The sequence below is a fragment of the Harpegnathos saltator genome, unplaced genomic scaffold (genome assembly GCF_003227715.2).
Source record: "Harpegnathos saltator strain DR-91 unplaced genomic scaffold, Hsal_v8.6 scaffold677, whole genome shotgun sequence".
NCBI classification, from domain to species: domain Eukaryota; kingdom Metazoa; phylum Arthropoda; class Insecta; order Hymenoptera; family Formicidae; genus Harpegnathos; species Harpegnathos saltator.
This window is the reverse complement of record NW_020230512.1, coordinates 462,035-475,790: the sequence shown is the minus strand read 5'-3', so window position 1 is coordinate 475,790 and position 13,756 is coordinate 462,035. Positions and strand designations below refer to the sequence as shown.

The following is a 13,756-nucleotide window of genomic DNA, read 5'->3' as shown; positions in this document are numbered from 1 at the left end:
GAAAATTTACAACACAAACGTATATATAAAGGTCAATATGCATACTAAAAAATATACATATATATATATTTCTTTTTATTATATCATAGCCAAAGCACAAACTAGTACAGAAAAGTTATATCAATGCCACAATTTCTTGCAAAACGATGTAACTATAATTTGCAAAATATATTATATTACATTTGCATTCATTTATATTCTTACATAGTTAACTGCAATGTCATATTATTGATATAATACTACTGTTCTAATTCGTGTTAATGGAACATGTAAATATCCAAGTTTACAAATATTTCATCTTATATTAAAATCATCACTTGTACAATATAAAAATTTGCCTATCACATTACATAAAATTAAATTTTAATATTATATTCAGCTCGTCATATAAGCAAAGTATACAGTTACAACATTCGCCATATAATCATCCTTCAATTCTTCTCTATATACCGGTCTCATTATTCCACAGAACAAATTGGGTGCGAGCATGTATATGCGTGTATGCGTATGTACACGCTCATACACGTGCGCGCGCGCATATGGAATAAAATGTAGAAGATATAGAATTAGTGCGAGTACATGTCTAGCGATAAAAACACAATTTAAAAAGGGTTAAATATATAATTTTACAAAAAGATACAATGTAGGATATTTAATATGCGCGGATATTGTGTGTCTGTGTGCGTTTGAGCGTTTAAGAGAATATATGGTTCAGCACATATGTTGAGCGTGTATGCGTATTTGTGTATATAGGCGCGTGTGGGTATAAATAAACTGTATATAAACAAATTAAGCACAAACTGCTTCCTCACATCCTTCTTGTACTTTCTCGATTCGATTCGACAGCCAATTTGTCATTGCTTCTTTAGAAATTTTGCAAAAATGCTCTTGATACCGACTATCATTTTATGGGATTGGAAGTGAATTGGAATGTATTTTCTCCATGTAACTGCGTAAAGACTGCCGCTGGATGTACGCTCGTAACTCGTGCTGTAGTAGATTCAGATGTAGGCGTAGGTTTTGTGCCATGTGGTACAACGTATAAGTCCAATATACCACTCTTGCTGCTATATATCTTATTTCAGACCAAATAAGAAATTGTCATGGCAGCATATATCTGTAAAGGATGAAATAAAGTTTACTTATGTCTTTGCTACACATTGAACAGGCCACCTTTGGATTTCTCCGCAAATCCCTGTGCTCCCTGCGCTTTAAAAAATAACAGTTTACTTGAACATATTTTCAGAACCGGTAAGTCATTGGGAAGATCATATTTTACCTGTTTATTCAGTTCCTGTTCGAGTTTGAATTTCTCCTAGCAGCCATTCTTATTACACACATGGTTGTAATTGCCAATGTGTTTTCATACAACGTGACATATCATGTGTTGTTTAATGTTAGATATGTAATTGCAATCGTTGCAGATGCAGATGCGATATCCTTTGATCTGTTCAGAGGTGATGTGTCAACTTTCTCTTCCTATCGAGACCTTGGTTGCAAATTTTGCACTGCTGAGGCACATTTACGCACTTTTCAATGCTGCTCCCTCTTTTGGAATGTTTGCTGCATGAGTCGCTCTCGGAAGACTCCCACGGGTTCGCACTTTTGCTTTTCTTCTGGTTGACAGGACGATTGTATGTGTGTCTTCAGATCTGCCTACTATTTATACTTTCTGTTATAGATAGGCTCAGTACACCTTTAGTCATAATTGTCCGTGTGATTTCGTACATTGTGTCTTCGCAAGTTATTGTCTTTGTTAAATACATAGTTAACCATGGCTGCAGTTGCGGATGGATTGTTTATAAAGATCTATGAAGTATTTTTTCCATTTTTGCTTAGAAAGGGACATTCCGTTGCAGGTTTTGCATTTCTGAGGTATACTTATGGGCTTCGCAATGCTGGGGCTTCTTCCGAAATGTTTGCCGTACAGGTCACTCTGTGAGGACGGCCCTGTGTTCTCAATACTGCTTTTGTTTTATTTGTCAGGGTGAACGCGTCGTTCGTATTGTCTTAGTTACTTCTAATCTTTTCTCACCCAGTTACAGCCAGTCTCACTACATACTTAGTTTTCATTATTCATGTGCTTTATTAAAAAATGCTTTTGCATGTTTTGCAGGCTGTTGGTTTCGTAATTGCATGTTTTGTCTTCACATATGTGCACGCAATGGTGGTGAACCGTCGCTGAATGATCTATTAACATTGATTTATTACGGAAAATTTGACCACAGATTCTGCATTCTCTAGAAACTTTGTGCTTTTCATTTTTCGTTCTGCTGAAAAGTTTGCCGTATAGATTACTCTCTGAAGACGGTCCCAGCTCCATAGTATTGCTTTCCATCTTATTTTTATGGTTACGTGTCATGTGCATCATCAAAGCATACTTATCCTTATATATCTTGTTACAGCCGGGCTCAGTACACTTGTAGTTGCCGTTGCTCGGTTTTTTTATGTGTGCTCCCTCGTGTCTTTTTAAGTTTGTCTTATATTTGGTTTTGAAGTTGCAATATTTACATTTGTAAAAGTGATATTTGTGGTCCTTCTCGTAGTGATCATACAACTCATATATTTCGTGAAAGTATTGTTTGCAAATTTTGCATTGTTTCGAAATTTTGAAGTACTTTTTAGTGCTGCTCTCCTCGGTGGAATTTTTGCCGCACAAATTATTCTTCAAGTATGGTCCTGGCTGCATAATGTTGGTTCTTTCTTGTTTGTTTGGTTGAAGATGTTGTATGCGGCTCTTCAGCAATATACCATCCTGCAAATTATAAACAAAGTTATAGCCTTACTAAGGACAAGTGTAAACGTCCTTGTGCTTTCGTATAACGTAATTTTGCAAGATTACCATATCGCTACTTTCATAGTTGCAACTGCTGGATTTATTTGTGCCACGTTCGACCTCGTCGAGATGTCGCTTTGTCATATCCATCTTCAGACAGAAGTTCTGTTTGCAGATATTACATTGATAAAATACACTTATACACTTTTCAATGCTTCGCCCATTTTTAACGTTTGTCGCCTTCTGAATGTTGCGTTTTCTCTCTATCGACTCAGTCTTAATTGAGATTCTGATCTCTTTCAATTTGTTTGCCGCAATAATTTGTCCGCGTAAACGCACTGCTTTATTTTTTTTCGAGGTTCGACTAATTACTGATACCTGAAAGAACTGATAACTGACAAGTTTCGACGTGTACTCTGTATGTGTGACGAGGGACTGTTTGAAATTATTGGTACTTACTTGATATCGACAATATCCGAAAGCGAGATATATCAAGTAAACAGAAAAGGTCACGTCAAGACTGCTGCAAATAGACTTTGAACACTTTCTTCATGAGGGAAACACGTGACATAACCGTCGAGAGTCCCAATCACGCACTTACACACGTTGATCGGTTATGATAAGTATCAAAGTCTGACGTAATTGTTGAGCGGGCACGTTTTGGGCGCAGAACCATCGAAGAACTATCTTCGAAACGAGCTGTTTACATTGCTGGGATACACGGAATATTTTAAAGGAATATAAGTCTCTTATGTATTGTTAATATTGTCTATACTTATTGTTATGTATTTTGATATATACTATTTCTTTTATATATTGCGTACTGTTATATATTTATATATTGTACTTGTATAATGTGTGTTAAACATTTATCATATTATTAATTGTTACATTGTATATTTATTGTTATACTTTTATATAATTTTGATGTGTTATATATATTGTTTTTAGTAGATATAATGATATAAATATATCTTGGCATTCTTGATTGATCTGCAATTAAAACTTACTCCTATTAACTGCAATTAAAACTTACTCCTATTAACATACATGATATTTCGGTGGGAACATTTGTTGCTATCAAAAGTTATAATCATTAATTAAAAACTGGTTTTCGTTGCGGAAGTTGATGAGAAGACTTGGTACATGTTTTGTCGTACAGTTACTAATGAATAAAATATGGCGCATTGTTGTATTTAGAAACGCAGGTTTTTGTTACGATAATGCATTACATTTTATGTACACGTAACAAATGCTATTTAAAGTATGATCCGATCTAGATAGTGTACTGTAATTGACTATATATGAAAATATTATAAAGTAAATGTGTAATAAATAAATTTTAATTATTATTATTTAAAATATTGTGAATTTAGCAAAACTGTATGGGACTTTAACGTTTGTCTTAGTCAGCACCATACTTTCATTCGCTATGGCTGTATGAGTTACCAAACATCCTGTATATCTCGTTAGTACAGTCTGTAAAGTAAGAGCGTGTACGGGTTAATGTGTAGAAAAATTTATTTTTAATGATTTTTAAGTACATGGATTTGTTGTGCTCCATGAGAAGAAAAATGCTATACCATTAATAATGAGTCCAGTCACCATCGGCATCGATAATTGCCTGGCATCTCCGAGGCATACTTTCCACTAAGTTGACTGCGTATTCGTTCGTCTCCAAATGAGACGAATTTGTCGTGTCAGCTGCTTCAAAGTGCACACTCTTCTTCCTCGAAGCTTGTGCTTGAGATATGCCCACACATTTTCAATGGGATTTGCATCTGGCGACTGCGATGGCCAATCAAGTGTGACGATGCCAGACTGCTCTTTCCACTCGGTGCAAAGCTTGCTCCGGTGTTTTGGGTCGTTGTCTTCCTGTAAGATCCAGTCCTCGTCTTTTTTTATGAAGCATTGTTCAGCAATCAGCAACAAACACTTCTCATAAACTTTAAGCATTTTCGGAGCATTTAAATTGTATGAAAACAGATGTAATGCTCCAAAACCCTGTTTCGAAAAGCAGCCCCAAATATGAACTTTTACAGGGTGTTTAACAGTCCGTTGTATTAATCTATTGGTCAAGGTTGACCAGGAACGTCGGATGGCAGTATATCCCCAAACAGAAGCTTCGTCCGTAAAGATTACGTTGCTCTAATCTCGGTCCAAATTCTCCTTTGCCCAAGCAAGTCTTTTCGTGACATGTTTTTCGCCTAACAGTGGTTTCTTCATTGTTCTTTTGTAACAAAACATTCACTACAAAGATTTCATCTATCGGCTCACAAAAAACTAGGACGATATTTGAAGCCAACTGCCATTTGTCCATGTCCGTGCATTCCGTCAAACTTTGCAATTTTCAATATACCAAACATGCCCTCAGATGCCGAAAGCAGCGATACTGTAATCTTGCAAAATTACATTTACTTTTACTCAATCATATCGTTATTTTAATATCATTAGTAAACGTTCAGTAAACGTGGTATAGTATATAATATAAAATCATATACACGCATGTATTGTTTGTTTTTTATATTATTATATTATATTATATTATATTATATTATATTATATAACGTAAGGTTTTATTTTATAGTGACTTTTATAGTGACTTTATTTTAAAGTGAGATATTCATACAACGTTACTATAATTCAATATTTTGGTGCTAATTGTACATAAGAAAAGTATCAATTTCGTTATATACGCTGCTCAGAAGAATTATGACATAGATAATATATTGCCGAAAATTGGCCATCTTTGACTAGCGACTACTTGGCGAAAAATTATTGTAGACTAGTGTTTTTTTTTCAAAATGAAGCTCGAAGTCTCTAATAGATTTAAGAATGTGTCCCTATTTTCTGCATACGATGCATCCCTACCTCTGTAACCCCTAACATCTGAGGGCATGTTTGGTATATTGAAAATTGCAAAGTTTAACGGAATGCATGGACGTGGACAATTTTTTTCGGGGACGCCGTTTGCATCAACATAAAGTTCAAATCTTCCCCATCAATTTAAAGAAAAATGGAGTCGCTACAATTTTTTTTCGCAAAGTTACAGCCCTTCAAAAATGTTGTTTTTGGCGTTCGGGCCAAGTGTGCACGCATGTGTGTGTGTTTCCGTGATAGAAGAGATAAAGACCCCGTGGTTCGTCAATTCCACAGTCAATAATTACTGTCGAGACGGAAAATTTTAGTTCCCTCGGTCGAGAGCAGTTATTGATGCGAATGGTTCATCGGTTTGCGAAACGGAATTATCCGTTACTGCGATTGAAACTCAGAAAGTTTCAGTAATAGAAAATTTCAAGTTGTTGCTACAGAATATTTTTCTGAATACAAATAGGACATTAATCGCCCGAACATTATTTGAAACGTTTTTAAGTCAAGCGTGCTCATTATCGCGGCGATGATCTCTACGTTAATGCAACAGTCAAATGGATTTTCTATTATCAGTCGATGTAATGGAATTTGGACACGCTTCGATACAAAACACGTGTCCATGTGTTTCGATATTCAATATTTGGGCGTTTCAGTTTGTTGAATCAAACGCGCCGTGAGTAGTAGTAACGTATGCGGTTTGTTGATAAAAACGAACAATATATTTTAACCGGTGAATGCTGGGCGTACTAAGCTCCCGGATAACTTTCTATCACGCCAAATGGAAGATTCTGTCGCGCGTTTATTCAAAATGAGTATTGCTCGGCGCGACGATGGATATAGTGCCATCCGCCTCGTTATTCTCGTCAGTCCACGAGCTGATTAAGCTGTGTACGCTATATCAATATTTGGAGTGGCTCGGGACGAAGGTTTAATGCACAATAGCCGAATAACGAGGGAGATGGGCCTGATGGACACGCCGATAACTGATGACTCCTTTTGTCTCGCGTCGCAATATTCGCGTACAAGTCTGATGTGTAAAAATATTTCGCACGCGGACTAACGCGATTAGACAATGCCCGAATTACTTGCAAAATATGCGTGCGCAAAAGTAAAAGCGTGATAAAAGCGAAGATTATCAATATTAGATCTACAGAACGACACACGAATTTAATGGAATAGTGAATAGCATCCCAAAAACTTTTTTATTTTTTTATTTAAAACATATTGGATGTACAAATTAGTTCGGTCCGTTTTCAAAAGATGGCTCCGGCTGTTATGAATGGTTCATAGTGACTGCTGATTTTGGCGGTTTTAGAGAGGTTAGACATCTGCCAATAATATTCAGTTTATATCGCTTTGAGTTTCATACAAAAACCTTGCTTTTTACAGTGTTGAAAATGTCGAATTTTGTGTTAACCAAGCAGCATTTGCGGGAGGTTTTAATTTTCTGCTTTAATTGGAAGAAAAGTGCAGCTGAAGCCCATCGAATGCTTGTTGAAATTTATGGTGACGCTGCTCCAACTGATAAATCATGTAGGGAACGGTTTCGACGTTTCAAGGATGGAGATTTCCGACACCAGGCGCTGCCGTAGCGCCCCTGGTGTCGGAATAAAAAGAAGCACGCATATCACCACTCCTGTGCGTCCGAAGTTTCTTACTTTCTTATACTGAATCGAAATTTTCCGTGATTAGGAGTTTATCTTAAAATACCTTCTTACCTACTTAGAGACAATGTACACAAAAATCACTTAAAAGAAAAATAATTTGATAAGTTTTACTTGTAAAAAATTATGTTATGTACATAATACATATCTTAAAAAAGGAAATAACTTGAATTTGAGATTTCTAAAGATATTAAGTATACAATAATCATATATATATATTAAGTTTCTCAATTGGCGCCACTATTCTAATATATCACTTCTTTTGTACAGTAGAATAGTGTTGTAGAGTTTTATCATATAGTAATAAGGTTTATTTGTAAAAACTTATGTACACATGTATACCTTAAAAAAATAATTTGGGTTTGAAATTTCTAAAAATAACACAATACGTGTTGCACTTGTACTTGACGCCTATTTTTTCCTTTTTCTTTAAAAAGGTAAGTTTTATATAAGTTTTACTTATAATACTATACAACGCCATGTTTACCAGCAATATTAAATTGATAATACTATTGAGTGAAAATTTACAACACATACGTATATATAAAGGTCAATATACATACTAAAAAATATACATATATATATATATATTTCTTTTTATTATATCATAGTCAAAGCACAAACTAGAAAAGTTATATCAATGCCACAATTTCTTGCAAAACGATGTAACTATAATTTGCAAAATATATTATATTACATTTGCATTCATTTATATTCTTACATAGTTAACTGCAATGTCATATTATTGATGTAATACTACTGTTCTAATTCGTATTAATAGAACATGTAAATATCCAAGTTTACAAACATATCATCTTATATTAAAATCATCACTTGTACAATATAAAAATTTGCCTATCACATTACATAAAATTAAATTTTAATATTATATTCAGCTCGTCATATAAGCAAAGTATACAGTTACAACATTCGCCATATAATCATCCTTCAATTCTTCTCTATATATCGGTCTCATTATTCCACAGAACAAATTGGGTGCGAGCATGTATATGCGTGTATGCGTATGTACACGCTCATACACGTGCGCGCGCGCATATGTAATAAAATGTAGAAGATATAGAATTAGTGCGAGTGCATGTCCAGCGATAGAAACACAATTTAAAAAGGGTTAAATATATAATTTTACAAAAAGACACAATGTGGGATATTTAATATGCGCGGATATTGTGTGTCTGTGTGCGTTTGAGCGTTTAAGAGAATATATGGTTCAGCACATATGTTGAGCGTGTATGCGTATTTGTGTATATGGGCTCGTGTGGGTATAAATAAACTGTATATAAACAAATTAAGCACAAGCTGCTTCCTCGCGTCCTCCTTGTACTTTCTCTACTTGATTCGAACAGCCTGTTTGTCACTGCTTTTCTAGAAATTTTGCAAAAATGCTCTTGATACCGACTCATTTTATTCGACTAGAAGTGAATTGGAATGTATTTTCTCCATGTAACTGCGTAAAGACTGCCGCTGGATGTACGTTCGTAACTCGTGCTGTAGTCGATGCAGATGTAGGCGTAGGTTTTGTGCCATGGTACAACGTATAAGTCCAATATACCACTCTTGCTGCTATATATCTTATTTCAGATCAAATAAGAAATTGTCATGTCAGCATAAATCTGTAAAGGATGAAATAAAGTTTACTTATGTCTTTGCTACACATTGAACAGGCCACCTTTGGATTTCTCCTCACATCCCTGTGCTCCCTGCGCTTTAAAAAACGACAGTTTGCTTGAGCATATTTTCAGAACCGGTAAGGGTCATTGGGAAGATCATATTTTACCTGTTTATTCAGTTCTTGTTCCAGTTTGAATTTCTCCTAGCAGCCATTCTTATTACACACATGGTCGTAATTGCCAATGTGCTTTCATACAACGTGACGTATCATGTGTTGTTTAATGTTAGATATGTAATTGCAATCGTTGCAGATGCATATGCGATATCCTTTGATCTGTTCAGAGGTGATGTGTCAACTCTCTCTTCCTATCGAAATCTGGGTTGCAAATTTTGCACTGCTGAGGCACATTTACGCGCTTTTCAATGCTGCTCCCTCTTTTGGAATGTTTGCCGCATGGGTCGCTCTCGGAATACTCCCCCGGGCTCGCACTTTTGCTTTTCTTCTGATTGACAGGACGATTGTATGTGTGTCTTCAGATCCGCCTACTATTTATACTTTCTGTTATAGATAGGCTCAGTACACGTTTAGTCATAATTGTCCGTATGATTTCGTACATTGTGTCTTCGCAGGTTTTGTCTTTGTTAAATACGTAGTTAACCATGGCTGCAGTTGCAGATGGATTGTTTATAAAGATCTATGAGGTATTTTTTCCACTTTTGCTTAGAAAGAGACATTCCGTTGCAGGTATTGCATTTCTGAGGTATACTTATGGGCTTCTCAATGCTGGGGGTTCTTCCGTAATGTTTGCCATACAGATCACTCTCTGAGGACAGCCTCAATATTGCTTTTCTTTTATTAGTCAGGGTGAACGCGTCGTACGTATTGTCTTAGTTACTCCTAATCTTTTCTCAACCAGTTACAGCTAGTCTCACTACATACTTAGTTTTTATTATTCATGTGATTTAATACAAAATGCCTTTGCATGCTATGAAGGAGGTTGGTTTCGTAATTGCATGTTTTGTCTTCACATATGTACACGCAATGGTGGTGAACCGCCATTGAGTGATCCTTTAACATTGATTTATTACGGAAAATTAGACCACAGATTCTGCATTGTCTAGAAACTTTGAGCTTTTCATTTTTCGTTCTGCTGAAAAGTTTGCCGTATAGATTACTCTCTAAGGACGGTCCCGGCTCCATAGTATTGCTTTCCATCTTATTTTTATGGTTTTGTGTCATGTGAGTTATCAAATTATATTTAAACTTATATATCTTGTTACAGCGGGGCTCAGTACACTTGTAGCTGCGGTTGCTCGGTTTTTTTTTTATGTGTGCTTTCTCGTGTCTTTTTAAGTTTGCCTTATATTTGGATTTGTAGTTGCAATATTTACATTTGTAGAAGCGATATTTGTGGTCCTTCTCGTAGTGATCATTCAACTCATGTTTTTCGCTAAAGATTTGTTTGCAAATGTGGCATTGTTTCGAAATTTTGAAGTACTCTTTAGTGCTGTTCTCCTTGGTAGAATTTTTGCCGCACAAATTACTCTTCAAGGACGGTCCAGGTCCAGGCTGCATAATGTTGGTTCTTTCTTGTTTGTTAGGTTGAAGATGTTGTATGCGGCTCTTTAGCGACATATCATCCTGCAAAATAAACAAAGTTGTAGCTTTACTAAGGACAAGTGTAAACGTCCTGGTGCTTTCATATAATGTAATTTTGCAAGATTACCGTATCGCTACTTTCATAGTTGTAACTGCTGGATTTATTTGTACCACGTTCGACCTCGTCGAGATGTCGCTTTGTCATATCCATCTTCAGACAGAAGTTCTGTTTGCAGATATTACATTGATAAAATACACTTATACACTTTTCAACGCTCCGCCCTTTTTTAACGTTTGTCGCCTTCTGAATGTTGCGTTTTCTCTCTATCGATTCAGTCTTAATTGAGATTCTGATCTCTTTCAATTTGTTTGCCGCAATAATTTGTCCACGTAAACGCACTGCTTTATTTTTTTTCGTGGTTCGACTAATTACTGATACCTGAAAGAACTGATAACTGACAAGTTTCGATGTATACTCTGTACGTGTGACGAGGGACTGTTTGAAATTATTGATACTTACTTGATATCGACAATATCCGAAAGCGAGATATATCAAGCAAACAGAAAAGGTCACGTCAAGACGGCTGCAAATAGAATTTGAACACTTTCTTCATGAGGGAAACACGTGGCATAACCGTCGAGAGTCCCAATCACGCACTTACACGCGTTGATCGGTTATGATAAGAATCTGACGTAATTATTGAGCGGGCACGTTTTGGGCGCAGAACCATCGAAGAACTATCTTCGAAACGAGCTGTTTACATTGCTGGGATACACAGAATATTTTAAAGGAATATAAGTCTCTTATATATTGTTAATCTATACTTATTGTTATGTATTTTGATATCTACTATTTCTTTTATATATTGCGTACTGTTATATATTTATATATTGTACTTGTATGTTGTGTGTTAAACATTTATCATGTTATTTATTGTTACATTGTGTATTCATTGTCATACTTTTATATAATTTTGATGTCTTATATATATTGTTCTTAGTAGATATAATGATATAAATATATCTTCGCATTCTTGATTGATCCGCAATTAGAACTCCTATTAACATACATGATATTTCGGTGGGAACATTTGTTGCTATGAAAAATTATAATCATTAATTAAAAACTGGTTTTCGTTGCGAAAGTTGATCAGAAGGCTTGGTACATGTTTGGTCGTACAGTTACTAATGAATAAAATATGACGTATTGTCGTATTTAAAAACGCAGGTTTTTGTTACGATAATGCATTGTATTTTATGTACACGTAAGAAATGCTATTTAAAGTATGATCCGATCTAGATAGTGTACAGTAATTGACTATATATAAAAATATTATAAAGTAAATGTGTAATAAATAAATTTTAATTATTATTATTTAAAATATTGTGAATTTAGCAAAACTGTATGGGACTTTAACGTTTGTTTTAGTCAGCACCATACTTTCATTCGCTATGGCTGTATGAGTTACCAAACATCCTGTATATCTCGTTAGTACAGTCTGTAAAGTAAGAGCGTGTACGGGTTAATGTGTAGAAAAATTTATTTTTAATGATGTTTAAGTACATGGATTTGTTGTACTCCATGAGAAGAAAAATGCTATACCATTAATAATGAGTCCAGTCACCACCGGCATTGATAATTGCCTGGCATCTCCGAGGCATACTTTCCACTAAGTTGACTGCGTATTCGTTCGTCTCCAAATGAGACGAATTTGTCGTGTCAGCTGCTTCAAAGTGCACACTCTTCTTCCTCGAAGCTTGTGCTTGAGATATGCCCACACATTTTCAATGGGATTTGCATCTGGCGACTGCGATGGCCAATCAAGCGTGACGATGCCAGACTGCTCTTTCCACTCGATGCAAAGCTTGCTCCGGTGTTTTGGGTCGTTATCTTCCTGTAAGATCCACTCCACGTTTTTTTTTATGAAGCGTTGTTCAGCAATCAGCAACAAACACTTCTCATAAACTTTAAGCATTTTCGGAGCATTTAAATTGTATGAAAACAGATATAATGCTCCAAAATCCTGTTTCGAAAAGCAGCCCCAAATATGAACTTTTACAGGGTGTTTAACAGTCCGTTGTATTAATCTATTGGTCAAGGTTGACCAGGAACGTCGGATGGCAGTATATCCCCAAACAGAAGCTTCGTCCGTAAAGATTACGTTGCTCTAATCTCCAAATTCTCCTTTGCCCAAGCGAGTATTTTCGTCACATGTTTTTCGCCTAACAGTGGTTTCTTCATTGTTCTTTTGTGACAAAACATTCACGACAAAGATTTCATCTATCGGCTCACAAAAAACTAGGACGATATTTGAAGCCAACTGCTGTTTACACGCCATGTTACACGCTCTTACTTTACAGACTGTAAATTCAACAGTTATAATTGCGAAAGCAGCGATACGGTAATCTTGCAAAATTACATTTACTTTTACTCAATGATATCTTTATTTTAATATCATTAGTAAACGTTTAGTAAACGTGGTATAGTATATAATATAAAATGATATACACGTATGTATTGTATGTTTTTTATTATATTATATTATATTATATAACGTAAGGTTTTATTTTATAGTGACTCTTTTATAGTGACTTTATTTTAAAGTGAGATATTCATACAACGTTACTATAATTCAATATTTTGGTGCTAATTGTACATAAGAAAAGTATCAATTTCATTATATACACTGCTCAAAAGAATTATGGCATAGATAATATATTGCCGAAAATTGGCCATCTTTGACTAGCGACTACTTGGCGAAAAATTATTGTAGACTAGTGTTTTTTTTTCAAAATGAAGCTCGAAGTCTCTACTTTAAGAATGTGTCCCTATTTTTTGCATGCGATGCACCCCTACCTCTGTAACCCCTAACATCTGAGGGCATGTTTGGTATATTGAAAATTGCAAAGTTGACGGAATGCACGGACGTGGACAATTTTTTTCGGCGTTGCCGTTTGCATCATCATAAAGTTCAAATCTTCCCCATCAATTTAAAAAAAAATGGAGCCGCTACAATTTTTTTTCGCAAAGTTACAGCCTTTCAAAAATATCGTTGTTTTTGGCGTTCGGGCCAAGTGTGCACGCATGTGTGTGTGTGTCCGTTATAGAAGAGATAAAGACCCCGTGGTTCGTCAATTCCACAGTCAATAATTACTGTCGAGACGGAAAATTTTAGTTCCCTCGGTCGAGAGCAGTTGTTGATGCGAATGGTTCAT

The 13,756-nt window shown here is 35.5% G+C and overlaps 3 protein-coding genes across 3 annotated transcripts in view; 1 reads left to right on the top strand and 2 right to left on the bottom strand.

Moving 5' to 3' along the window:
- LOC105186685 (somatostatin receptor type 2) overlaps positions 1–13,756 on the top strand; it is a 161,428-nt gene that overhangs the window by 98,033 nt on the left and 49,639 nt on the right. The window lies entirely within an intron of this gene.
- Positions 342–3,493, bottom strand: LOC105188863 (zinc finger protein 624). The gene is made up of 3 exons (XM_011150543.2): positions 2,843–3,493; positions 1,280–2,755; positions 342–1,117 (listed from the first exon to the last, which is right to left on the bottom strand). Exons 1-2 carry the CDS (start codon positions 2,924–2,926, stop codon positions 2,063–2,065), a joined length of 777 nt encoding a protein of 258 aa, XP_011148845.2. The 5' UTR covers positions 2,927–3,493; the 3' UTR covers positions 342–1,117; positions 1,280–2,062.
- LOC105188864 (zinc finger protein 880) lies at positions 8,170–11,302 on the bottom strand. Its single transcript, XM_025305176.1, has 3 exons — positions 10,668–11,302; positions 9,107–10,582; positions 8,170–8,942 (listed from the first exon to the last, which is right to left on the bottom strand). The coding sequence occupies exons 1-2, from the start codon at positions 10,749–10,751 to the stop codon at positions 9,881–9,883; spliced, it is 786 nt and encodes a 261-aa protein (XP_025160961.1). The 5' UTR covers positions 10,752–11,302; the 3' UTR covers positions 8,170–8,942; positions 9,107–9,880.